This window comes from Myotis myotis, unplaced genomic scaffold (assembly GCF_014108235.1).
Source record: "Myotis myotis isolate mMyoMyo1 unplaced genomic scaffold, mMyoMyo1.p scaffold_m19_p_18, whole genome shotgun sequence".
Taxonomy (NCBI): domain Eukaryota; kingdom Metazoa; phylum Chordata; class Mammalia; order Chiroptera; family Vespertilionidae; genus Myotis; species Myotis myotis.
The window spans coordinates 87,302-115,257 of NW_023416322.1; the positions used below are offsets into that span (position 1 = coordinate 87,302).

Genomic DNA, 27,956 nt, shown 5'->3' on the forward strand with positions numbered 1-27,956 from the left:
AGTTTTACTTCCTCCTTTCCAATTTGGATGTCTTTTATTTCTTCTTCTGGTCTGATCACTGTGGCTAGGACTTCCAGTGCTATGCTGAATAAGGAAAGAACACCCTACATTTACATAGAGCTTAGATTTCCAGCACCTGGACTTGCTGCGTGGTCTCTTGTGAACTACCCAATCTTTCTACCCATTCTTATCCAGTCTGTAAGTTGAGAGACTTGTTCTTTCTTTTTTTTTAATTTGAAAGTGAGAGGGAGAGAGGATTATCAATTTGCTATTCCACTTATGCATATATTCATTGGTTAATTCTTGTATGTGTCCTGACTGGGGATCAAACCCTCAACCTTGGGTATTGTGATGAGGGTCTAACTAACTGAGCTACCTGGCCAGGGAAACACCCTTGCTTTTTTGTTTTTGTTTTTGTTTTTTTGTGTGCTTTTTTGAGAGAGAGAAGAAGGGAGAGGGAGAAACATCAATGCGAGAGCTAAACACCAATTGGCTGCCTCCTACAGCATCCAACTGGGGATCAAGCCCTCAACCCCTTGGTGCAGATGCCTTGCTATCTTAATGGCTGTTAAAAATCATTTTCAAAACAAAATATAGTCCATCAACAAACTCCCAGACTAGGGACTATTATGTAGACTCATATGGTGTCATCCGTTGCATTGATTCCCAAAACAGACACCGGGTCCTAACACAGGGGAGGCCAGCAGTGGCCCCTGGGATTATACAGAAAAGCTCTCCAGCTCCTGGTGTTGAGTCACGCAGCGTGTTGAGCTCTGGGTTGTATCTTTCCAACCTGCAGAAGAAACGAAGTTCAGACACTCCCACTAGGAGATCCCCATAACAACTCTGTGGGGTATGAATTGTTAACCCCATTTTACAGATTAAGAAAATGAAGCTCAGAATGACTGACTGAAGTACAGGAGGGGCTTGAATCCAATTCTTTTGGCGCCAGGTCTAGTGTTGTTAACCACACCATGCTTCCTCCTGACTCCCCCTAGATTGCCTGGTGCCAGAAGCCAATCCACCCTTGCTGCTTGACACAGTTGCTGCAGGGAAGAAACATCTGCACAGCTTATGTTTCAAGGGACCTGGCGTATATGGCATATGTTGCTCCCCCTCTTAATGCTATGTGTTTTAAACAGGACCACCTCCGCGAGAAAGGTTGTTTCCCCAGGTGAGGATTTTTACCTGGAGTTAGGGAGGGAATAAAACCCCTTAACTAAATGCCAGGCAGGTAATTAATCACTTTAACTAAGAACAATCACGCTTAAACTACATAATCTTACTTAGGATAATCTCCTTCAGTTACTTCCTTGTAGCTTAATAGAACAATAGAGTAACCTTGGAATGGAGATAAGAAACGCCCTAACCTTTGGAATAGAATGGATAGGATTAAAATCAACTGGTATAAATACAGATGTAACAGGAGGATAAACACAGAACTTGACTGGAGATCCTGGCTGGAGAACCTCACTATGCTGATCAACTGAACGCTGTCTCCATGTCATTCCTTCTTCGCTGACTCCGTCCACACCTTTGGGAACCCTTGGACCCGATGGGGCTGGACCCCAACAGCCTGGGGCCACACAGTGTCCTCTGCAACTCTGGACTGTCCAGGTGGCTTTAATGTGGAGCTGCTGTCAAAATGCCAAGAAGCACAGCAGGCACCCAGCCTCCCCTCCCTTAGGACCAATGACAACATTATTATTGGGCCACAGGTGGAAGCTTGGGTGCAGGAGGAGGCTAAGGGGGAAAGAGTGGGGTGCTCTCGCGCCTTACTTTCTATGGGTACAAATGGGAAGTAGGATTATACCTACTTCACACATTCTGTGGGATTAAATGAGCTCATTCATATGAAGTCACTGGCAGGCCACCTGCAGCATCCCACCCTTAGTCAATGTTGAGACCCTGCTTTCCATTCCCTAAGTGGTCCATGCTCAAGGGCACCTCTGCTCAGTCTTCACCCTAGAAGCAGCAAAGATCACCTGTATTCTGGAATGACTCTCAATTACTTGCTAACTTTAGAAAATCATTCAGACTTGCTAAGCCTCCCTTCTCTGATCTCCCCACCCCCACAAACACCCTTGGAAGGGAGAGGTGTCCATTGTGGGGTTCACAGCTGGGGAACTAGCCTGGAGATGGCCCTAATTTGAAACTCAATCTCCCCAGTAAGAGCCGAGCCCCAGCACATGATGTGACCTGTGTTAGACCCTCACTCTGCTTGGGCCTCAGTTTCTTCACCTCTAAGTGAGGATTTGGGTCAGAATCTCCTAAAATCCCTACAGACCTGAGACTGTGGATGACGTTGTCGCAAGTGCACAACTTCCCAGATATGCTACGGCACTAAGCCCATTCAGAATCTTACCCCTTCATAGATGGAAGGGCTGTGGCTCCTCTTCTTAGATCCAGCCTGAAATTCAGAGGGTAAAAGATCTTAACTTCAGGGTAAGAAATGCCCCGCTCCAAAGTGGTGTGAGAGGTCCCAAAAGGGACTCGGTGCCCAGAGAGCCCTTGAAGTGGCGCCAACCAGAAGTGAATGAATCTCCTACCCCAGGAGCCAACAATGGGGTTTTGGTTTCCAGAAGATGTGAACACATACTTACCTTTGATGTGACATTTCTGAACCAAAATCAGTTTAACATCCACAGCCATCCACCCCTCACCCCTCAGACCACACACACACACACACACACACACACACACACACACACACACGGAGCCTTCAGACAAACCTGGTACAAACACGGCCTCCACCGTGTATCTGTTCAATGCATGGCACACACACTCACCCAGCGGAGCTCAGGGGCTCTCAGTAGTCGGCAGAGTCTTCAGATATAAAACCGAAGCCTGCGGCCAGGTGCTGTGGCCATGTCTGGCCATGTGTGTAGCATGGAATTTAAATATCAATCTCTCTCGCTAAAATCCTAGTTGATTAAATGACTTACTGGAAGGGGGTGGATTAAAAGTCTGAAAATGTGTCCTAACCTTCTCCCCCTTTTGATACAAACACACAATCGCTGACCTGCTTGAACGCCGTCCCTCACATCCGCCAGGCTCCCCGCTTCTCATCACCAAGTTCAGCTGATGGTCTGCACTGAGTCCCCTCCCACCTGAGATGAAAAGATGGTACGGGCCCAGGACACCCAGCTCTGTGGTTCCAGGTACCCATACGGGCTGCGAGCCCCCCTTGGGTCAGGATTAGAGGGGCTCCGATGGGCTGCCTCAGTCCCAGGCCTCTACCATGAGGTGACTGTTCCCTGAGGTCAGCACTGTCTCTCTAGGTCCCGTGCAATCCTGCCGCTCAGTCCGCATCGGAAACCTCTCCTTCTCTCACCACAGCCTTGGCTGGCCTACCAGGATCCTGTGGTTCCTGCACCAAGCACTTCCTCTCTGATTGTCCTCTACCTTCCACAGAAACTTCTGGAAACACCTTTAGTATATTCTTCTCCCAGACTCAGAGCTGCTGTTTTTCTCCAAACAGAACTAGAAAGGCACTTGCCCATTCACTTTTCAACAGTCATTTAACACAGGTCACTTGGGTACATGCAGTGGAAGTCAAGTCACTCAGAAGTGCCAGCCGGAGCCGCACTGCGCATGCAAAACATACCCCTGCACCCAAGCACCCCTGGAGGCGGAGACTCACCTTCCCTGGGGGCAGCACCACCGAATACAGGGTAGTGGCAGTTTCTTGTGATGTGGAAGCGGAAGACTGTTGAGAAGAGAAATGAAATCATTTCAGACGCATAGATAGATGTAGCACAGCCCACGGAGGGAGTTGCCTCTTCCACCTCTTCCGCGCCACCCTCAGCCCGCCCAGAGAGAAGCGTTAGTGTTGGTTGAAAAAGCCTGGCCTGGTGGGAGGCAGGTCGCACCGCTGAGTGCTAGTCCCTCTCTTAAATACAGTTGCTGCTTTTTTGGAAAATATGTTTGATTTTAGAGAAAGGGGAAGGGAGGGGAGAGAGAGAGAAACATCATTGGCTGCCTTCTGCACGTCCCCTACTAGGGATTGAGCCCACAACCCGGGCATTTGCCCTGACTAGGAATCAAACCCGGCCCTCTCAGTATATGGGACAACACTCAACCAGCTGAGCCAAACTGGCCCTGCACCTGTATTCTCCCCTAATCTTTAGGACACTCCTATCTGATAAGAATGACTATAATTTGCCTCATTCCACAGATGAGCCTCCAAAAGATAAATAGCCAAATCACAGAAGCAGCAGAATTTAAACGCAGACTCCCAGCGTTCTTTCCTCAACATCTCCATGTCTCCTTTGGCAGCCGTTTTCCTTCTCTGTATCTGAAAGAAGCATCTCCATGCTGCAGGGGAGGGATCTCAGTCTCCCCGGCATCTCCAAGTCCTCTTCTCAGAATGCAATGTGGCTAAACCCAAAGCTCGCGGAAACAATCGCTCTTCTATCTGTGGGCAAAGAAGGAGCCACATACTAAACTGACAGGCTCCAGGGAGGCCTGCAAGGCGGGCCTTACAAACCCAGAGCCCTGCAGCAACCACACAGGATGGCCTGCTATTACAGTTTCCCAACTAAAGTGGGGAGTCATGTCCTCGGCCTGCATCTTCCTCCACAAAGGCCAACCAGTACCTGAGCCTGTCTATTGTCTTTTTGCATCCACCATGGGTAACACCTTTGGAGTGATCCCCTTCTCCAGACCCCTCAGGGCACAGCTCCCACCAGAGCAGACCACCCGCCTCTCATTGTTACTGTTACCGTGTTAATTGTTAACCGTTAACTATCCTATACCCACAAACATCTATTCTTTTTATATTTATTTTTTATTTTCTGTGTCTATTCATTTTACTTTATTTGTTTTAAATATATATATTTTTTATTGACTTCAGAGAGGGAAAGGGAGAGATAGAAACATCAATGATGAGAGAGAACCATTGACCAGCTGCCTCCTACACGCCCCCCAATGGGGATGGAGCCCGCAATCCAGGTATGTGCCCTGACTAGGAATCGAACCGTGACCTCCTGGTTCATAGGTTGATGCTCAACCACTGAGCCACGCTGGCCGGGTTTCATTTTACCTTTCACCCAATCCCAGAGGTTCCCCTTTGCTTTCTCCCGCCTCCCTAATCCATCGCCAATGGAGTCCATGTGACCCACTTAGGTCTTTCCTGATTGTAATGTACAAAACAAGGGGCAAACTGCCATTCTCCAGAGCATTTCCTCAATCCATAGATTTTGATTCCAGATGATTGTCGTCAGTTTGTATCAAATAAACTCATAAAAATCCTTACAGGTTTGGACTCTTTAAGGCTCTGTGACTTGGCCCAATGAGTCCCATTACTTTAAGGGGAGTGGGAGGAGGCAACACACTTCTTAGGAATTCCTCCTCCTCCCCCCTCCTCCTCCTCCCCTCCACCCCCTCCCCCTCTTTCCCTTCCCCTCCCCCTTCTCCTCCTCCCACTCCTCCTCTCCTCCTCCCCCTCCTCCCCCTCCTCCCCCTCTCCCCCTTGTCCCCCTCCTCCCCCTCCCCCTCCCCCCTCTCCTCCTCCTCCTCCCCCTCTCCTCCTCCTCCTCCCCCTCCCCCCTCCTCCTCTCCCTCCTCCTCTTCTTCCCCCCTCCCCCTCTTCCTCCTCCCCCCTCCCCCTCCTCCGGTCCGTGGCCTTCCTCTAAAGCCATCCCCATTCCACCAAGCTGAAGAGGTTGCTGCTTCAGGTCAAAGTTCTTTTTTCTTTTTTAAGTAATTTTTTTAAAATATATTTTATTGCCAAAACCGGTTTGGCTCAGTGGATAGAGCGTCGGCTTGCGGACTGAAAGGTCCCAGGTTCGATTCCGGTTAAGGGCATGTACCTGGGTTGCGGGCACATCCCCAGTAGGAGATGTGCAGGAGGCAGCTGATCGATGTTTCTCTCTCATCGATGTTTCTAACTCTCTATCTCTCTCCCTTCCTCTCTGTAAAAAATCAATAAAATATATATTTAAAAATATATATATATATATATATTTTATTGATTTTTTACAGAGAGGAAGGGAGAGGTATAGAGATTTAGAAACATCGATGAGAGAGAAACATCAATCAGCTGCCTCCTGCACACTCCCCACTGGGGATGTGCCCGCAACCCAGGTACATGCCCTTGACCTGAATGGAACCTGGGACCCTTCAGTCCACAGGCTGATGCTCTATCCACTGAGCCAAACCAGTCAGGGCTTTTTAAGTAATTTTTATCAGAACTTTTTAATCATTGGCCACCAGGCGGCAGTGTTACCCTAGAAAGAGATGCCCAGCTGGGGTCATCTACCAATATTCCAGACGCTTCCGCCGCTGACGGTGCAGCTCAAACCCTGGATGTTAGACACAGTGCAGGGGAGACTCCGGGCCCGTGGCCCAGCTCTGTGGCCTCGAGCACGTTCGCTTACCTCAGTCTACAGACTTCATGAGGCTGTTACAGCAGATTCGTTTTAAAAATGGACATAATGAGTACTTTATAAATGTTGTCCTTAAGTCATAATAAGATGAAAGAGAACAACACAGCCCTGACCAGTTTGGCTCAGTGGCTAGAGCGTCAGCCTGTGGACTGAGGCATCCCAGGTTTGATTCCAGTCAAGGGCATGTACCTTGGTTGCGGGCACATCCCTGGTAGGGGATGTGCAGGGGGCGGCTGATCAATGTTTCTCTCTCATCAATGTTTCTAACTCTCTATCCCTCTCTAATCCTCTCTGTAAAAAATCAATAAAATATATTTTTTTAAAAATTTGTGCACTGGCAGAGGTGGGGGTCCCTCAGCCCAACCTGTGCCCTCTCACAGTCTGGGACCCCTCGGGAGATAACAACCTGCTGGCTTAGGCCCACTCCCCTGGTGGCAGATGGCACGCCCGATCCCACGGTGCCTGCCCCAGTTCCCCCGGTCGCACATGGCAAGCCCGGATCCCATGCTAGGGCGGGCGGCGGCTGGGGATCGTGCTGCCACCCGCCCCCCACTCCCTGCCCTGGGCCACACACGGCAGGCCCGGATCCCGCACTGGGGTGGGCAGTGGCTTGGGATCTCGCTGCCGCCAGCCCTGGGCAGGGCGGCACAGCGGGATCTGCCTGCAGTATGCAAATTAAATGGCCATCTTTGTTGGGTTAATTTGCATACTCTTCTGATTGGCTGATGGGCGTAGCAAAGGTATGGTCAATTAGCATCTTTGTCTTTTATTAGTGTAGATATTTAAAGTTCAAGGGCCCCGTCCTGGAAGCAGCAGGGAGGAGGGAAGAAAGAACACAGAAAACCAGAAGCCGAACTCCCTGTCAGGGTCATCTGCTGCCCGACCTTGACCTTCAGCTGTTAGGCTGTGGAGGCCCCAGAGCACTGGGACTGTCAGCCAACTCAGCAGCTGCCCAGCTGCCATCCCTCTGGAGCACCGAGGTCTCACTGGCCATTCAAGGGTCTGAGGTGAGTGGAAATTGGAGGGGGGGGTGGGCATGAGGAAGCCCATAGACAGGTGTGGACTAGAGGCGAGACCCAGAGTGGTACCTGGGGCAGGACCATGGAGTAGACAGTGTTCCCTTTCCCAGCGGAGTCCTGCTGCTGCCTCCGCCCCTGCAGGAGAAACAGGGAGGACAAGTGGCAGCGTCAGTAGGCACTCAGTCTTGCAGGGTTGGGTCACGTGGGGAGAATGGTGGGAAGGAGAGGAGCTCCCAGAGCCTGGGAGGCAGCGCTGCAGTCCGGGGACGAGAGGCACGGGGAGCAGCCACCAGGCAGTGGCAGGGAGAGGCTCCCCGTGAGAGGCCGCACAGGGAGACCCTGCCACCGGGCGCCTGCCATGCGCAGACAGTGCACTAAGTGAGGTCTGAGCCCCACTGTGGCCGCTGATTCCAAGACTAGCGGGTTTCAAGCCCCAGCCCAGATCCAGCCTTGTCTGCGGGCCCTTGGCTCCAGCCAGCCCCTGCGGCTGCGCAGCTGGGTGACCCCGACTCACGGCCAGAGGCGCGTCTCCCTCTCAGTCCCGCCCCCACATGGGGTCCGAGGTCATTCATGCCCTTCCCCTGACTGAGGGTCTGCTGCCAGGAAGGGATGGGGGGGGCGGGTTCTGCATTCAGGGGAGGAGCCGAGAGGAGCAGGAAACATCAGCTGTCCTTGTGTTGGGGACCAGCTATGATTGTAAGAAATATTCATCCTGCTCCGTTAACCGGGATTGTTTTGTTCTGATTAAAGAAGACACAGGCCAGCTCTGTCTGGGCTGAGGCAGCCATCTTGCTCTTGCCGCGTGCTGGTGTTGGAGGACTCTCCCTGCTTCAGATTTACCAACAGCATGAATCAAGAAAAGTTAGCCAAACTTCAGGCTCAGGTCCGGATAGGGGCAAGGGTACAGCTCGCAGAAAGAAGAAGGTGGTACATAGAACAGCTACAGCTGATGACAAAAAACTTCAGAGTTCTCTAAAAAACTGGCTGTCAATAATATAGCTGGTATTGAAGAGGGAAATATGATTAAAGATGATGGAACAATTATTCATTTCAACAATCCCAAAGTCCAAGCTTCCCTTTCTGCTAACACCTTTGCAATTACCGGTCATGCAGAAGCCAAACCAATCACAGAAATGCTTCCTGGAATATTAAGTCAGCTTGGTGCTGACAGCTTAACAAGCCTTAGGAAGTTAGCTGAACAGTTCCCTCGGCAAGTGTTGGATAGCAAAGCACCAAAACCAGAAGACATTGATGAGGAAGATGATGATGTTCAAGATCTTGTAGAAAATTTTGATAAGGCATCAAAGAATGAAGCTAACTAAAATCTTTTCTGGTTTTTGGAAGTTGGCATGGACTAGATTTAACAAATCAGCTATGTGGTTCCAAAGTTTTACAGACACGGAAAACATCAACTGTTACTAGTTCAGTAATATAATATTTGTATATTAATAATGCTGTTTGTTCAGCATTTTTGGTCATTTGATTTTGCATTTTGCACTTCCTCCCAGGATCTATTCTTTTGGTCAAAATCCAAAGTATTGGTGCAGTTTGAGGGTGTTTTGATTTTTAATTCTTGTTTTCTTTTTGTTTTTTTGTTTGGGGTATTTTTGGTGTGTGTGTATTTTTTTGTATGCGTGTGGGTATGTGTGTACACAGTGGAGCGCAAATTGGAAAACAGTTCTATTTATCCTCCTCTTTTCCCAGTAGAAATAAAACAAATCTTTACATAAAAAAAAAAAAAGAAAAAAGAAAAAATAAAGAAGACACAGCCGGGCCGGCGTGGCTCAGGGCTGAGCACCGACCTACAAACCCAGAGGGCACAGCTCAATTCCCGGTCAGTGCTCCTGCTCGGTCCCCAGCGGGGCGTGCGGGAGGCAGCCGACCCATGATTCTCTCTCATCATTGATGTTTCTCTCTCTCTCTCCCTCTCCCTTCCTCTCTGAAATCAATAAAAATATATTTTTTAAAAAAACAAGGCATATTCTACTCTGGCTGCAGTTGCACATGGAACTGGGAGCTCACCTGGAAATGCAGTCTACTCTCCTCACCCGCGAGCTGCCTATTGTCATGGAAAGATTGACCATCTTGTTGCAGAAATGAGAGGGGCCCCCCACACCCCCTTGCAAAGCTCCAGCCTGCATTACCTGTAAACTGCCCGTTCTTATCCCTTTTGCCTCCTTCCCATGTAATCTTTGTCCTTCTACCCAATAGAAGCAGCCGGCTTATGGGGCAGGGGGAGCAGATTTGTGTGGCTGCCCTGCTGCTCTCCCTGCCGCTGGCAGGACTGGAATAAACGCTCATGTAGGATTCCACCCTGTCTCTGCTAAATTGGCTCAACCCCTTGGTGTCTGGTCACTGGGAGGCTGGGGAGTCACAGGCGCCTGGCAGAACCCGGGCTGTTGCTGTTCTCTTCTCCCCAGGCCTGCGGGAAGCGTCCCCAGGAAGGCCTAGGGGACCCCGTGGGGGTGGAGGTTGAGGCCTTTACCGAACCTTGGAGACAGCGGGGTCGAGGCCACAAGGGACAAAGCCCTGGCTCAGAAGCACAGGAACGGGCCTGAATCCCCAATAGACTTTTTACTCCTAAATCCTCATCTTCTCCAATATTCTCCTCCATTTTCCTAATCTAAAGTGACCTTCACTGAGTAGGGCCTCCGTGGCTGTGGGCATTTGCATTTGCTGTGACTGCACTAGGGTTCGGCTCTGAAGGGAGAGGCACAGACACCCCGTATTCTGCTGCAGCGCCCCGACAAGGTCCCGCAGCGCCCCGACAAGGTCCCACAGCGCCTGAGGGAGGCTCTCTGTCCTGGTGGTTGCAGGAGGCCCCACACATGACTTCCTGCTTCGCTGCCCCAAGCCAAGCCCCAGGAACGGTGGTGGGAGGAGGGTCCTTCCTGTCCCTGCTTCCCCACCGGATAGTTCAGCGAGCACTGCGTCCCGGCCTGACCCCACAGCCTGTCCTCAGCCCCTCCGAGCGCCGCCCGGCTCACCGCCCGGGGCTGCTCTCTCCCAGCACCTCGGCCAGGCGCAGCCTCTTCTTCCCAAGCGTCTGAGCACAGACGCAGAGCCAGGGCAAGACTGACCCGCCAGCATCCTCCCCGCCGGGCAACGACCAAGGGCCCCCAAAAGGAAACGTGGGCTTAAGGGGCAGGAGAATTTGTGTCCGACGCAACAGACAAGGTTGCACCGCCCTGAGCCTTAGCCCGGCCTCAGGAAAGGGCACCAGGGGGCCACCAGGGAGCAGAGGCAGCCTCCGCCCGGGTCCCCATCCCGGCTCAGCAGGTTCAGTTCTGCACCCAAATGCCCTTCGGCCGCATTTCATCGTCTCACCCAGTTTTCTCTCCACCCAGGGCCAGAGCTAGGATGCTGAGGGGGACAGAGACGGGGCCTGAGGCCACTCTGGGGCGCAGCGGGCTCTCTGGCCCCTGCTCAGCAGGGCCATCCTCCCAGGGCACTTCCAGAGGGAAGGAGGGAACCCCAGCCCTCGGGGCCACACCTGGCCGCTCCTGCCTGGCGGGTGGTTGACATCTTCATAAACTGTCAGCGATGCCTCTGGGCCGGACTCTGGGGGGAGGGAAGCAAAGAGCAGAGCTGCAGAGTCCTCCTGGCGGAACCGGGCCAGGCGCCTGCTCCCGCATCCCACCCTCATCCCAGGTGGCGAGACCTTGAGGAAGGTTCTAGAAGGGAGGATGGCTCGAGCTCGTCCCAGGAGACTCAGGGAGCCCAGGGCAGCACCCGCCTGACAGTTTCCCCAAACCAGCCCCAGCCAGTGAAGCTGCTGTTAGGGATCAGACGGGGCCGATTGGGGCCCAGGAGCGAGACCTGGGAGCAGCCTGGTGCGGGAAGGCGGGCCAGGCAGCGTGTCCTAGGACCCTCCACTTACCTGCCGGCTTCCTCCCCCTTCTCCACACACAGACGCTAGTGAGGGTGCCCAGCAGCGTGAGTATGAGAACCAAGATGATCATCAAGAGGGGCAGGAGGCCGAGCTCTGAGGGAGACGAGACATGGGCGTGGACTCACCTTCTCCCTCCCTGCCCGCCTGCTGCAGTGGCTGCTCCACCCCCACTCGCTGGGGTGGCTGCTCTCACACCCTGTGCATTCAGGTCAGAGGTGTCTCCCGCTCAACTGGGAGGCCGCCCAGTGACACTAAGAGCAGGGGACGTAGGACCAGATGCTAACGCTACGCTCTGTGCCCTTGGCAAGCTCCTTAGCCTCTCTGGGCCTGTTTTCTCACTTACAGGAAGGAGTCAGTGTATCCACACAGCAAGTTAAGAGCATCTGACAGATGCCAAGCTCAGCAACTGTTACACAGGAACATTCCTGTGTTTTAACTCAACAAACATGTCTGCTCTGGGCCAGGCCACCTCCGTCCCGCCTTCTGCGACCTCTGCCCTTCCTGCGTGGACTTCTGCGTCAGGGCCTGTCACACACGCAGCCGCAGCCACAGCCGCAGCCGCAGCCAAGGTAAGTGCCGCGGGCGAGCAGCGCAGGGAAAGGAGGGAAGTGCCCCAGATGCTGCTGGCGAAGCTCCTCGCAGACATCACCCACTTCCCTGAGCAGCAGCTCTGCCAGGTGCTTAGTAGGAGCTTCCCATTGTGCCCGGGGGAGACTGTCTGGACTCAGAGAGGTGATGACCTGCCTGAGGTCACAGAGCTTGAGAGAGACCCGGCCTGGCTGGCCACACGCTGCATGACAGCGGGGCTGAATCACCTGGAGTGGCCAGGGCATTTCCCCACCTGAAAAGGAAGCATTAAATTGATTGTTTGCTGCCAGACAGCTCAGGGCATCTTAATCTACATGTTATTGCCTCCTACTGGCCAAACACCTGAACAGCCGTAGGCGATTCTTCCAATCTGACAATGGACTCTGTATATGAACCCTGACCCTTTGAAGTGTATATCTCTGCCTCCTCTCAGGACAATTTGTGTTAATAAAAAGCATGGGGCCCTGAGACGAGGAGATCTTAGTTTCTTTAGCTGGGCTCCTCTGACCCCCAAATGCCTTTCAAAATTATGCTTCATCTCTGGACTCTTGATTAAGCTACGCACAGCCCTTCTCCAGATTACTGAACCTTCTAGACGCCGGAACGAGAGCCCCGGCCCCGCCTTCAGTTGCTTGTTTCCCTTCACGGTGGGAGCTTATGTTGTTGTCCCTGTTTGGCTATGAGGCCTTTGAAGACAGGGCCGCAGGCGGTGCTGCCCACGCGGACGCACATTAGGTCTTTATCTGAGAAAAGGGGTGCAAAGTGGGCTCCGGGTAACCCTCGGAGAAGCACAGCAATGAGCAGTGCCTCCGCCAGGTGCCCGTCCAATGCTGCCACGACCCAGGGCTGCTCTGGGACCACAGGGCTTGGGGAGGTGCCCCCTGAGAGGAGGAAGCAGGTCCCCGACAGCCTCAGAAGAAAACAACTCACAGCCAGGCTGGGCTGTCACTCACCAGACAACGAGGCATTTCCTATGGAAGGAAGATGCTGTCTTCCCGGAGGTTCTGATGGGGACAGAATTCCTCCAGCCTCAGACCGGCCTGGCTGCCCAGGACCTGTGTGCCTAGAGGCCAGGACCCTGGAGAAGGGCTCCAAGCCCAGGGGTGTCCTCCCGTCTCCTGCTCCTGAGCCTGGCGATGGCCCAGCACCCTCCGCCCTGTCCCCGCCCCAAGCGCTGCACTCACTCTGGGGGGTGCTCCCACAGCCCTGGCCGAGCTGGAGGCTCTGGTGCGCCCAGCTGACGGGGTTGCTGACGTTGCAGGTGTATATGTGCCCGCCGTTGACATCGACCTGCTCCTCCAGTCGGAAGGGGCTCCTGGGCGTCGGGATCCTCTCGCCCCCTCGGTACCAGGTGTAGGTCACATCGCCACCTCCGGAGGCCGAGCAGTTCAGGGTCACTCGGCACTGTCCACTGCCCAGGGCCGCCGTCTGCTCCAGCAGCTGCAGCTCGGGCTTCCCCACAGGGTCTGGAAGCAGAGGTTCTGATCAGGAAGGCGCTTCAAGCACCAGCCTGCGCGCTGGGAGGGGCACTCACCCAACACGGACACGTGGAAGCGGTGGGTCCTGACGGTGCCGTTCTCAAAGGTGACCTCCAAGGAGTAGGTGCCGCTGTCGTTGGGCTGAGTGGCCTTGAGGAGGAGCCTTAACTCCTTGATGCTAAAATTGAGCCTATTGTTGCAGTCACTGGCATTCCGATGCGCATGATGCAGCCTAGAATCATTCTTCCAAGTGAACAGCACACAAGGGCTTGGGTTTGAGCGCAGCCGTACCTTCCAGTCAAAAGACCTCACCGCTGTCGGGGTGTGGCCGGGCCCTAAGCAGAAAGACGTGCCCGAAGGTCTCACCACAGGTCCATCCGGAGACAGGGGTTCCGGGCAAGAGGAAGCGGCTGTGGGCAGGAAGGGCGCCAGGTCTCAGCATGGGGGCAGCTGGACGTGACTTCCCTTGAGCTACGAGGGGCCCAGAGCCTGAACCTGAGAGCACACATCCTCATGGGCACCCCTCCTCCCCGAGCTCGGAAGGCGCCCACAGCCCCTCATGAGAGTGAACGTTTCGAGTTCTCACCATGGCGCAGGCAGGTAAACTCTCTACATGTGTTAACCATTGCACTTCACAGTGGCCCTACAAGGTTCTCATCCCCATCTTACAAGCGAGGAAACAGATTTAGAAAGAACTTAAAAGTCACGACCCCTAATTATACAGTGAGAAAAACAAGCTTACAACCCAGTTTGGCTTTAGAAGGTGAATTTTAATATATTTTTATTGATTTCAGAGAGGAAGGGAGAGAGAAATAGAAATATCAGTGATGAGAGAGAATCATTGATTGTCTGCCTTCTGCCCGCCCCCTACTGGGGATGGAGCCTGCAACCCAGGCATGTGCCCTGGACCGGAATCGAACCTATCCACTGAGCCAAACCAACGAGGGCTGAATCCTTTTATTTATTTATTAGAGGCCCGATGCACGACATTCATGCAAGAGTAGGCCCTCCTTCCCCCGGCTGCCGACACTGGCTTCCCTCACAGCCCCAGCTTCATCCGGAAGGTCATCTGGTCTAATTAGCAGACACTGACCAAATAATTAAAGGGCTTGGCTGGACCACATGGCCGTCTCCGTGGTCCTCAGACTCTTACACCTGAGAGCAGGCCAGCACGCCAAGGCCCAGGGAATGGAAAGTCATGAGTAAGCCTACAGAAAGGGCCTCGGGCGCTCCGTCCGCACTGCCCCCACTGGAGCCAGAGCCCGGAGGAGCCCGGACCTCCTCCTGTGTAAGCACGTTCCTGACCCCAGAATCCGGGATCTGGGACCAGATCCTACTTTTAATTCCACAGCATCCGCTTAGTGCCTGAGGAAGTAATCACCTAAGGAATTTTAATTCTGATCATGGAAGACCAGGTAGACACATGCTAACCAATGCTCCCACTAAGAATAACTAAGAAAAAATGGGTGAAATGTAAGAGCATGTTGTTAAAGGCATCAGAGAGCTAATAAAATGGTGAAAAAAAATTTTTTATAAGAAAGCGTTTTTGGGCCAGACCTCTGAGCCCAGAGGGTCAGAGGGAGACCGCATGGCAGACAGCCGCGTCTCTTGGGACAGGCACAGCCCCTGACTGGGGAAAGGAGATCCGCGGGATTGCTGGCGCCGGGGGATTTGAGATCTGGGTTCTGTGATTACGGAGGACTGAGCCTAAAGGGGGCAGCCTGAGGAGCTGACCAGAGCATGCAGTGCTGGTAAGAGAAGAGCTTACAGAAACTCAGCCTTCCCCGTTTCCACAGCCGGCGTTTGTTTGTTTGTTTTCACTGAATCCTGTTCATAGGACATTTCGGATACAGACACTCACCTGTGCTGATGAGAGGGAGAAGGTGCGGACGAGTGGAATCTGGGGAGAGGCTGAGGAGAGAGGGGGGGCCGGGAGAGGTGGCAGTGAATTGAGTGCTGAGACACCCCTCGGCCCAGGACTGGGGCAGCCATTCTCTCCAGAGGGTGGGACTCCTCCACCTAGTCCCCAGGCAAGGAGCACAACCACACCCAGATTCCACCCTGAACGAGATGAAGGATTAAAATAATCTGATTAGTCCCTGGGAGTTAACAGGGTCTGGCCTGTAGAGGGATTTTCACTCCCAGCAACAACACAGAGCAGGGTAACAATTAAAGAACCAGCTCTGGACAGTTGACCTCCCCAAACCAGTTTTAAGTGCAATAGAGAAAATAAACCCTTGCTACTGGATAGAGAAGCTGTATAGCCTCAGAGGCCAACCCAAAAACACTGCCACCCAGAGGCTGAGCCACAAACTGACTCTTAGGTAAATACAAATTAAGGCAGTCTGGGACACAAATACGACCTGCTTTAAAATCAGGACTGTGGTTTACAACATGGAGGAACAGTGTATCACAGGGAAATTCAACACTCTCCTGAATACCTGGCAGGACTAAGGCGAGCCAGACTGAAGAGTAGAAGAACCGAAGGACCTTTACTACTGCAAATTTTTTTTTCTTTTTTCACCTTTTAATTAAGAAACCAATTTTTTTCTTTTTCCATCACCTGATCTTACCCTTTTAATTACTACATTTTTATTTTTAACTAGTATTATTACTGCTACCACTTTACCATTTTTTAAAGTGCCATTTTATTTTCTCTTTATTTTATTTTGGGATTAGTATTCTCCATTCTATTTTCATCGTTCCCTTAGCATCAATTTTCCCTACCTCAATTTTACCTCTATGCTAAAACCCTCTTCCTCACTTTCCCCTTTTGTTTTCCTGTTTCTCTTACCCTATTCCTGCTTTAGATTTTCCCTATTCCTTCTTTTTACCACCTGTCAAAATTTCACCCTACTTATATATCCTATTTCCAATCCACTGCTCTAAATCCTTATACACCTATCCCTTATCTTTCTTCACTATCCAAAATTTTTTTCTCTTCTTTTATCTTTCTATTGTTTTGTTGCTGTTTGCTTGATTGTTGAGTATATTGTTTTTTGTTTGTTTGTTTGTTTTGTGGGTTTTTTTAGGAATGGTTGTGAGCTTGTTTTGCTTTTTCTTTTTTTCTGCTGGTCCCCCCCCCCCCTCGGGTTATTTTTGTGCTTCTGTTTTCCCTTGCCTGTCTTGATATTACTGGTTGTTTGTAGTTTGCATTCATCTCCAGGGATCTGTTGCTGGAATTTGTTGGGATTAGTGGTGGTTCTATCGGAGTTTTCTCCTCATATAGTCTCTTAACCTCTTCTACTTCATTCTCTCTTTTCGCTCTTTTTTTTCTCCCCCCGCCTCCTTTTTCCCAATTTCATTTATGCACTCCTTTTTCTTCTTATTTTTCTTTTCTTGTTTCTCTTTTATGTTTTTATCTTCTTTCTTCCTTATCCCCTAATTCTCTTAATTTGGGTGGTCACCTTTATTTGGGGTTATTAATATCGTGAATATATTTGTGTTCAGTGCCTGGTACGTTGTGCCTTGTTGTGTTGTATTTTGTGCCTTTAAGTCAACGCAGCAGATCCAAGCAACAGCAGCCTCCTGATCACCACACCCTCTGTCTGAGGAACAGCAGCTGTATGTGAAGCCTCCCCCACCAGCCAGAAGAGCCACCACAGCTGTGAACAGCACCCACCAGAGGAGCTGCTGCCAACTGAGGAGCAGCTGCTACCACAACCGCCTGAGGAGCAACCACAGCCCAAGGAGCCACTGCCACCCAGGGAGCAGCCACTGAACGACTCAACATCTAGGTATGTCAGTGAGATCAAACATGGGTAGATAAAGAAACCCCCAAAAGAAAGAAAAGAGGACTCGCCAGAAAAGCAGCTAAGTGATACAGAGGCATGCAACATGACAGAAAAAGAATTCAGAATAAGGGTCCTAGAGTGCATAAACCGGATGGAGGGAAAAATCAACAACTTATGCAAGAAGCAAGAAGAAACAGATGAAAAAATTAACAACTTAAGTAAGGCACAAGAAGAAATGAAGAGCGATATTGCTGCAATAAAAAACACCATTGAAAGTATCAACAGTAGACTAGGAGAAGCGGAGGACCGAATTAGTGAATTAGAAGACAAGGAAGCAAAACACACCCAAACTGTACTGCAATTGGAGAAAAAAATTAAGACAAGAGGAGAGCCTAAGGAAGATTCGGGACAACATGAAACGAAACAACATACGAATAATAGGGGTTCCAGAACAAGAGAAAGAGGAACAAGGATTAGAAAACCTATTCAAAGAAATAATATCAGAAAACTTCCCTGAGGTGGGGAAGAAAAAAGTCACACAAGCACAGAGAGTCCCAAACAAGGTGAACCCAAAAAGACCCACACCAAGACACATCATAATTACCATGGCAAATGTTCAGGACAAAGAGAGAATCTTAAAGGCTACAAGAGAGAGACGGAAAGTTACATACAAGTGATCTCCCATTAGATTATCAAATGACTTCTCAACAGAAACATATAGATCAATGGAATAGAATAGAGAGCCCAGAAATCGGCCTGAACCAATACGCTCAATTAATATTTGACAAAGGAGGCAAGAACATACAATGGAGCCAAGATAGTCTCTTCAATAAATGGTGTTGGGAAAATTGGACAGATATATGCAAGAAAATGAAACTAGACCACCAACTTACACCATACACAAAAATAAACTCAAAATGGATAAAGGACTTAAATGTACGACGGGAAACCATAAAAATTCTAGAAGAATCCAAAGGCAACAAAATCTCAGACATATGTCGAAGCAATTTCTTCACTGATACAGCTCCTAGGGCACTTGAAACTAAAGAGAAAATGAACAAATGGGACTACATCAAAATAAAAAGCTTCTGCACAGCAAAAGAAACCATCAACAAAACAACAAGAAAATCCACTGCGCAGGAAATCATATTTGCCAATGTTATATCTGATAAGGGCCTAATCTCCAAAATTTATAGGGAACTCATACAACTTAACAAAAGGAAGATAAACAATCCAATCAAAAAAATGGGCAAAGGACCTAAATAGACACTTTTCAAAAGAGGACATTCAGAAAGCCAAGAGACATATCAAAACATGCTCAAAGTCACTAATCATCCGAGAGATGCAAATCAAAACAACAGTGAGGTACCATCTCACACCTGTCAGAATGGCTATCATCAACAAATCAACAAACGACAAGTGCTGGAGAGGATGTGGAGAAAAAGGAACACTCGTGCACTGCTGGTGGGAATGCAGACTGGTGCAGCCACCTTGGAAGACAGTATGGAGTTTCCTCAAAAAACTGAAAATGGAACTCCCATTTGACCCTGTGATCCCACTTCTAGGAATATATCCCAAGAAACCAGAAACACCAATCAGAAAGGATATATGCACCCATATGTTCATAGCAGCACAATTCACCATAGCTAAGATCTGGAAACAGCCCAAGTGCCCATCAGTAGATGAATGGATTAGAAAACTGTGGTACATCTACACAATGGAATACTATGCTGCTGTAAAAAAGAAGAAACTCTTACCATTTGCAATGGCATGGATGGAACTGGAGAGCATTATGCTACGTGAAATAAGCCAGTCAATGAAGGAAAAATACCACATGATCTCACTCATTCATGGATAATAAAGACCATTATAAACTTAAAAAGAAAGCGTTTTTGGGTTTTAGATCATAAGACACACTCTGGCATAGCTTTCTTTGTTTAAAAATATATTTTTTTTTATTGATTTCAGAGAGGAAGGGAGAGGGAGAGAGAGAGATAGAAACATCAATGATGAGAGAGAACATTGATTGGCTGCCTCCTGCATGCCCCCCTCCCCAGATCAAGCCCAAAACTGGGCATGTGCCCTTGGCTGGAATCGAACCCATGACCCTTCAGTCCGAAGGCCAATGCTCTATCCACTGAGCCACACCAGCCAGGGCAAAAATAAAACAAAACAAAAACAGTGAAATATTAAGGGCCAGAATGGGAAAGAAGGAAATTCAGAGGGTTAGCGGTTTTCCGTTGCTCCCTGGAGGCATCTTCTGATTCCATAAAAGCAGCGGAAAGGCTGAGCAGCTCAGCAGAGTTTACAAGCAACTCAAGGAACCAAGAGAGCACGTAGCTCAGGAGCCGCCGTCAGAAAGGAGGTGCAGGTGCCTCACCCACAGGCTCGGGGTTGGTGCCAGGAATGCGTACACACTGAGAATTAAGAGTGAACAAGAGGGAATGAGGACACATTTGTAATTCCTTAACTAATAAAGAATTTAAAGATTTAAAAAAACAAATAAATAAAAATAAAGAGTGAACAAGAACACCCCCCCCCCCCCCCGACAGCGGCACCCCCTCAACCAGTGAATGCGTCACTAAGTGCAGCAGCAAACTGGTTTCTCTCTCTCTTTCCCTGCCTCTCTCTCTCCCTCTAAATGAGTAAGTAAAAACATTTTTAAAGAGGGAACAAGAAACCGGCCAGCTCTCACAGGCTCAGACCCAGGCTGGAATCGCGTGCACCCTGACTTGGATCACAGTGTTCCAGAATCTCTCCTATTTCCAACCCGGCTGGCTACTCGAGGCAGCTAGAAGTTATTCCTGGAGGAAAATGCCATAAACCAGAGCATTAAATTACTTCTAGATGTTTTCATATATGATGCCCAAAATGAAACAAAACAAACAAACAAAAGAAACGGGCCCAACAAGAGGAAACACATCCCAACATCGAAAGAGAACAGCCACAGAGACAGGCCCAGGGGCCTCTGGGTAAGGGAGGAATCGGCTGTAAGTTTAAAGTAATGATGTTTCTCAGGTTCAGGGGACGAAAGGGTAAGTTTGAGAATTCCAGCATGAACTACTGCGGCAGATGCAGACGGCCATTCCCTTGGCAATCCTCCTTTGCAGATGCTTCCGAAACTGGCCCTTTTTAAGCCGATTTTAGAGGGAGGGCGAGGGAGACAGAACCGTCCCTGCCGAGAAGCCCGACGGGCCGCCTCGGGCACGCTCCCGGCTGGGGATGAGCCCAGCACGTGCCCTGACTGTGCCTCCGGGTCCTGGGCGGGTGCTCACCACTGAGCCGCACAGCCAGGCCCGGGCCTTTGGCAAAACGCGCCGCAGAAACGACCCGGGACGCTCCCGCCCGTCGGCCCGGGAGCAGCGAGGCGGGCGGAGGCAGGGGCGCCCCGGCGGCTTCTGATCGCGGGGAAACGGAGGGAGTGGGAAGCGGGTGGAGGAACCGGCGGGGCAGGTGGCGGCGGCGCCGGGAGGGCAGGAGCGAGGGCGGGGGACGGGAGGGCGGGGGGCGGCCGCGGCCCCGAGGCCTCGCTGGCCGCGACGTGGGGACCCGGCGGCGGTGGGCGGAGCCCGCCTGGAGGAGGGCGGAGGCTGGGGACGCGCCGGGGGCACCGGGCCTGTGGAGCCACCGCTTAGGAAAGTGGGTCCGGCGCGAGGGTCCCGAGGCCTCAAACTTGGAGCTGCTTTTTGTTGTTGCGTTTTGTTCTGTGGCCTCCGCCGCTGGCGCGGGAGGGAGGCAGGCGGGGTGGGGGTGGGGGGAGGGGGGCAGGCGGGGGGGGGGTGGGGGGGTAGAAATGGAGGCGGGGGGGGAAGTGGGGGGGAGGGGGGGAAGTGGGGGGGGGGGCCGGAGGCCTCGGACCCCGCAGCCGGGAGTCGCTCTGGACGAGGGCGGGGGGCGCAGGGGCCTCGGAGAGGGGAACTTCCACCAGCGACAGAGGACGCTGAGGTTCCCCAGCTCAGGGCTGGAACGGGCGGCCCGGAGGCGGCTGCGGGTCTGCGGAGCCTGAGACTCAGATGCCGGCGCAGGACCGTCCCGCAAAGCCCCACGGCGGGTCCCGCGCCCCACCCCCCAGGCCCCGTGCGCACCCGCACCCGCCGCGCGCAGGCCTCTCTCCCAGGGCAGCCCAGACCTCCAGCCTCACCTGCATCCTGTCACTCACACCGTCTCTCCAAGAAAAGGAGGGCGGCGCCTTGCGGGTGCCAGTCACCGCGTGCGCCCCACTCTGTCCAGGCTGCTCCGGGCTAGCACTGCCCTGCTCCCTCCTCCCGAACTCCTCTTCATCCTGCAAGGCCCTTCCCCGGGGTCTGCACCAACAGGAAGCTCCATTTTCTCAGGCCTTTCTTCTCTAAGCACAGCTTGCCTCTGAGCAACCCTCAGCATTTTCTGTCTCTCCTTGTTTTACACGACTCTTCCTCTAACAATCGGGAAGATTCTTAAGGATAGAATCCACATCTGTTTCATCTTTTTCCCTCACAAAATCTTGCATGTCTTGGAACATAACAAGGGCTTAATGGAGCTGTTTAATTAATTACCTAATTAAATTCCCAAATCTACCTCAGTTAACTCCCAGAAATGACTCACGTAGCACGCACAAAAGGCTCACAGAAGCATTACACAGAAAACCCGGGCGCGACGCAGCGTCCGCAATGGCAGAATGGGTGAATGAACTATCATATAGTCAGACAATGAAATCTCAATCGGCCATGAAATGATCAGCTGCACACAGGACCATCTCATCAGATGTGGAGCAAAAGAGGCCAAACACAAGAGTACCTGCTGTCCCCATTCACGGGAACTGGCCAAGGATGCCGGGGTGTGTGGGGGGGCGGGGGGGGGGGGGAATTGGGTCTGGAAAGGGGGGAAGAAACGCGGGAGGAAACGCGTCCGCCCGGGGCTCTGTTCCCCGAACGGTGTCCTCTGTGCCGGTCACACTGCGGTGGGCAAGGTGTGGTGCTGAAACTGCTCAGCCGGCCCTACGGTGATTTCTGCAGGTCCGGCTCCTTCCAGCGGGTCCAGCGCCCCTGCGCCAGGCGCTCTCCTGAGCCCCGCAGGCCCCCACTCACTGTGAGGAAGGGAAGAGCTTGCCGGGCACCCTGCAGCCAGGCGATTCCTCCTGGGAAGTGGCTGTGGCCGCAGCCCTTCAGCTGACCCGCAGGTGCTGCCCGCCCCCCCCCCCCCCCCATTTGTTCGCAGCCTCCAGTGTGTCCTGTGGGGTTTCCTCGGAATCACAGCCAAAACCGGAGTTTAGGGTCCAAAGTGAACTTGAGGACAGGCCCCTCCTGTGGGCAGGGATCTGAAGGCCCCCCTCCCCCCACTCATCTGACCCACACTCATCCCCCTCTGCCTCTGAGCTGCTTGAAAAGAATTCACCTCTTCAGTCGGCGTGCCTTAGCCCCTGCGTGTTTCGCACTAACCACCCTGTAGCCATGTGAGAGGAAGACCGTGGAACCCAGGGTCTCAGACAGCTGTTCAAAACACGTCCAGGGAAGGAGTGGGAATGGAGAGGGAGATGTTGCCGAGAAAACAATTAAAATATTTCACAATATGCCGAAACCGGTTTGGCTCAGTGGATAGAGCGTCGGCCTGCAGACTGAAAGATCCCAGGTTCGATTCTGGTCAAGGGCATGTACCTGGGTTGCGGGCACATCCCCAGTGGGGGATGTGCAGGAGGCGGCTGATCGATGTTTCTCTCTCATCGATGTTTCTGACTCTCTATCTCTCTCCCTTCCTCTCTGTGGAAAATCAATAAAATATATTAAAAAAAATATTTCACAATATGATGCAATAATACAACTAAATGTCTCCTAAGGGAAATACATGCTTCCTTAAGGGAAAAGTGTTGAGGTCTCCCTACATTCCTGGTTACGATTATGAGAGACCTCAGCCAAGAGCCACACGGTGGAGGTTTATCATCATCGCAAGACTTTCTTACTTTCCATTCAGTTAAGTGGTGGAGGAAGGGCTGCTGCGCAGTCTCTCTGGACTCTGTTAGGGGCCTCAGTGCCCGGCCGCCCGGCCTCCACGCCGGGCTGGGGGCCTGGCTTCCCAGCACTTGGGTCTGGGCCCCCTGCTCCGGGCCTCGCCGCCCCAGGGAGCGGGCACCACTGCTGTCCCCACTCGACACACGAGAGACGAGGAAACAGGAGGCGAGTCCCCGTCCTCACGGCCACAGAAGCGTGTACCTCGCACTTGGCTCGTTCACTCTGGTTCCGAGAGTCTGCGCAGGACAGACAGAGGCCTGGCCTCAGACCTGCGCCCCGGAGCACAGAGCAGCCTGGGAGACAAAACAAGTAGGTGATCGGGGGAGGTGAGCAATGGAGGCTGCGCTGCAGACAGTGAGCCCGGAGCGGGGAGGGCCTCCTCGCGGCAGGGAGGGCGTTTCCGGGGAAGGAAGACCTCACTGGGAGGCGGGCTTCGAGCGGAACCCTGAGGGGTGGCGGGGAGGAGCCTGCAGGCCGGCCTGGCTGCAAGGCCGTGAGCAGCAGAGGCGGGCAGAGCCCGCAGACCACGGGGCGCAGCCTGCGGAAGACGGCAGCGCTGGAGAGTGAGTTTCCCGCACATGTCATTAAATTCCCCAGGAACCCAAGTTGTTAAGAAAACGTTTCACTGTCATCGTGTCTCCTGAGGGGATGAAATGAAACAAACCAACCCACCCAGGCCCTGCCCGGTGGCTCAGTGGTTACAGCGTTGTCCCGAGCACCAAAGGGTCGCCAGTTCGGTTCTGGGTCCAGGGCACGTTCCTGGGTTGCAGTTTCAGTCACTAGCCCTGGGGCGTGTGTGGGAGGCACCAATCAACGTGCCCCTCTCACATCAGTGTCTCTCTCTCAAATCGCCCCCCCTCACCCCCCCCCCCCCCCGCCTTCCCCCCTAAAGAAGTCAGTGGAAAACATCCTCGGGTGAGGATTAAACACAAAAACAGAAAGCCAGCATCGCGTTGACGGCATTCTTGCCAAAGGCGTTGACCCGAACCACACGAGGAAACAGCCGACCAAGCAGATGAGGAGCCTCAAGCATCTGATTGTCCCTCCATGGCCTGCGAGGAGCAGGAGCGCGGGGCGCGCTGCAGAGGACGAGCCGGTGGATGGAGCGCCCAGTCCGCCCGGTGGCGGCAGGGAACTGCCATGGCCTCGGCGCTGCTGGCATAACGAGCAGCATTTGCGAGTGGACTATGTATTCGATGGGATCAGTATCAGGTTTTCTAAATGTGATCGTTGTGATGAAGTCATATGATAGGAAATATTCCTGTTCTTAAAAGATGTGGACCAAAACATTTAGGAGTGAAGCGGCATCACTCTCAAATGGTTCAACAAAAACCATTACCAGCAAACATTTCTATGCACCTGCGTCATGTGGAGAGAAGAGGGACCGAAGCGAAGGAGAGTAAATGTAACTGGTGAGTCCAGGTGAAGAAATATATACAAGCATTTTCTTACAATTGCTCTGGAACTCCGAAATTTTTTCAAACTAAACATTTAAAAATTAAAAACAAGGCCAAAACCGGTTTGGCTCAGTGGATAGAGCGTCGGCCTGCGGACTGAAGGGTCCCTGGTTCGATTCCGGTCAAGGGCATGTACCTGGGTTGCGGGCATGTCCCCAGTGGGGGATGTGCAGGAGGCAGCTGATCGATGTTTCTCTCTCGTCGATGTTTCTAGCTCTCTATCTCTCTCCCTTCCTCTCTGTAAAAAATCAATAAAATATATTCCAAAAAAAAAATTAAAAACAAGAGTGGTTTCCGTCAGCCTACCCAGGCCAGCCCTGCAGGACACTGCGAGCGGTTTCCTCAGACCGAGCCCATCGCCCCCACCCCGCACCCAGCGCTGCTGGAGCCCATGCCCCCCACCCCGCACCCAGCGCCACCCGCCAGGGCTGTCTGCAGGGCCGGCAGCTGAAGGAGAGCTCGCCCCATCGCAGTCTCATCATCTCATCTTGGCCTCGACCTTCTATCCCCAAAGCCAGGCTCCTGACCCCTCAGCCCGACCTCAGCCTTCTCACAGGCCCCGGACACACACTCCTGGGCCTCAGTTTCCTCCCTTCATGCCCAGTGTGCCCCTCCCGCACCCGCCCACAATGCCCTGGAGGATTAGTCAACCTGGAATGCCTCCAAGTCTCCAAAGGGGGCTGCCTGCAGCTGAGACCACTGAATGCGGCGGCCTGGTCCCCTCAGGCTTCCAGCTGCTTCTCTGTGCAGCTTCTCAGTGGCAGCACGTTCTCCCCCTTCAGGCGCCTGTGGCCTGGGTGCTGCCAGCAGGGCCAGGCCACCAGGCAGAGGACACCTGGGCACCAGCTTTCCTGCCTCAGGGACAATCTGTGGTCTCTGACCCCCAGAACCACTCGCTTCCTGGTGGAAACCCAAGCCCAGGGGCCCTCTCCTTTCTGCTGCTAATAGCACCCAATTAGAGGCTATTTCCTTGGCCCTCCTCACAGCCAGGAAGGACACCCTCCCACCACACAGAGGTCAAGTAAGCCTGAGGCTGTGCTCAAGGCCCCACCACCCTCCACCAGCCTGTCCCCCGTCAGGTGCTCAGCCCAGTTCCAAATGATCCTGGCGAGCCACACCACCCAGAGGGGGCAGGATCTGACGCCCATGGGCCTGGCCGCTAGTCCATGCAGCACCGCCCCCACCCCCACCCCCACCCCCGCATGCAGAAGGGGCCTCACCTGGGCTGTGCCGTCCCTGCAGGAACAGGACTAGGAAGGCGAGAGCTGGCCCCAGCATCTCCACAGGCAGGTGGCCAGGCGGCTCCGTCTGCAGGCGCCCTGTGCACAGGCCCCACAGCCTCCAGTCTGGGGGCCGAGAGCACGGCCCGCTGCTGGTCTGGCCACAGTTTCCTCACCCAGAGGCTTCCTCGTTGACTGAGAGCTAACGAGGCTGCTGAAAAAGCCACAGTCCCTCGCCCGGGTGACAGTTCCCACCAATTAAACTGGCCAAGTTTGCCTCAAGTGGGTGGGGTTCACAGTGACTCACACCAGTGAACAATCTTGCCCTTCGCTCTCCCCAGCCCAGCAGCTTTGTGCACAGGCAGAGCCAAGAACTTGTCCAGCTCTCATCTCACTGCCATGGAGACCTACATGGGGCCACACGCCTTCATCCTAGACGTCCCTTCCAACACTGTGGGGGTGTAGGGGAGAGTGTGGCTAACAGTGGAGCCCTTGGTAGGTGGGGGATGTGGAGGAGTTGGTGCTAGAAAACCCTATAGGCCTGGGCGTTCTCTGCAAGTTCACGTCCGCCTTTAACGCTGCAAACTGAAGCGCTTTCTGAAGAAGCTGCTGTGGCTCCAGGTCCCTGCCTGTCTGCCCACATTCCCTCCCTGCCTTTCCCACTTTCCCCTGGTCGTTCTCTTCCTTCCCTACCTTCGCACACACAGGGCCTGACCCCTTTCCCGTCACCAGGGAGGGTGAAGGCAGGGACTTTCCCTTTCTTCTGCTTTCCTGTCATAGCAAACACTTCCAGTTCCCCTCAGGCCAGCCCCTCTCATTTTCCATCCTGTGACCCACTTCCAGCCCTGAGTCTGAAGCTGGGCTGAGGGCACACGGAGACGGGGCCATGAAGGTGGTGGTGCTCTGAACGGAGGACTGCATGTGGGGTCAAGGTGCAGACTTGGCTTAGGGAAGCTTCCCAAAGCTCGTGTCCCCACGGACGGTGTTTCCGTAGCCTTGGTGGAGGCGGTGTGGTGAGCGGCCTTCAGAACCCAGGCTCAAAGCCGTCCACCTGGGGTGGCTGCACTCCCAGCTGTGACCTACAGGGAGTGCCAGCCTCTGTGCCTCCTGTCCTCACCTGGAAACGGGGACAGTAACACCTTCTCTTAGGTGTGAGGATTCAGTAAGTTCATGCGTGTAGAGCATCTATTCTAGAACAACCCACAGCATTTACGAGAACTCCAGGCCAAAGATTACTATGTACGTACCATGTAACCCGCCCTCGAACCAGAACCACTTCCTTACATCAGCTCCTCTGCGGCTCCACCAGGAACAATGCAGGCCGTTTCCACCCACACCTGCTTACCTTAACTCTAAAGAGTACCTGCCTCCTGGCACCTTTTAAAAAAATCTGATGGTTTCACCCAACAGTAATGCCACCCTTTCACAGTCTGAACATCTTTAAGGATTTCACCCTGTCCTTTATAGGACACTCCCGTCCAAAAACAGACATGGGTGGCTGACAGAATATGCTACCCCAAAACATGCCACTTTAGAATTTCAATTCTTTCAGCTGAAGGCAATTTTTCTTCCCCTACAGCACATACATGGACTTTAGGTGTTGTGTGTGCAAACTGTCACAGAGGAAAATTTTTTCCCTACTCTTTTAGGCTCCTTGGCTGACCTAATTAAACTGACATAAAACAGATAAATGTAATTGCTCAGAAACTCCATTTCTTTAATATGACCCTTTCTGCCCTAGCCAGTTTGGCTCAGTGGCTAGAGCATTGGCCTGCAGACTGAAGGGTCTGGGGTTCTATTCTGGTCAAGGGCACACGCCCCTGTGGCAAACTCAGTCTCCAGTAGGGGGCATGCAGAGGGCAGCAGTTTGATGATTCCCTCGTCATTGATGTTTCTCTCTTTCCCTCTCCTGAAATATATATATATATATATATATATATATATATATATATATATATCCCTTTTCTCCTTTCTGTTCATTCACTGCATTCCTTAATCATTAAGCCCTTAGGACACCAGATTCTGATCAGCATCAAACTGAGTTAAGAACAAATGGCTACAATCGAACAGACTGCCCAACCTATGAGGGAAGGCGGGGGGTGAGGGGGTAAGAGATCAACCAAAGGACTTGTATGCATGCATATGAGCATAACCAAGGCACACAGACAGTAGCAGGGTAAGGGCATGTGCTGGGGGGT

General features: G+C 52.6%; 1 protein-coding gene and 1 pseudogene across 3 annotated transcripts; one reads left to right on the forward strand and one right to left on the reverse strand.

The window, feature by feature from the left end:
• Positions 1–408: 408 nt before the first annotated feature.
• On the reverse strand, positions 409–27,956 carry CD244 (CD244 molecule). 3 transcript variants are annotated; one of them, XM_036343939.1, is made up of 9 exons: positions 25,759–27,956; positions 13,423–13,776; positions 13,073–13,354; positions 11,289–11,393; positions 10,902–10,969; positions 7,478–7,543; positions 3,644–3,709; positions 2,366–2,410; positions 409–793 (listed from the first exon to the last, which is right to left on the reverse strand). In XM_036343939.1, the coding sequence occupies exons 1-9, from the start codon at positions 25,814–25,816 to the stop codon at positions 755–757; spliced, it is 1,083 nt and encodes a 360-aa protein (XP_036199832.1). In that variant the 5' UTR covers positions 25,817–27,956; the 3' UTR covers positions 409–754. The 3 variants fall into 3 exon arrangements, with proteins under 3 accessions (XP_036199832.1, XP_036199833.1, XP_036199834.1); XM_036343940.1 differs by lacking the exon at positions 7,478–7,543; XM_036343941.1 differs by lacking the exons at positions 409–793; positions 2,366–2,410; positions 3,644–3,709 and adding an exon at positions 3,722–4,417.
• On the forward strand, positions 8,179–9,149 carry LOC118673317 (annotated as a pseudogene).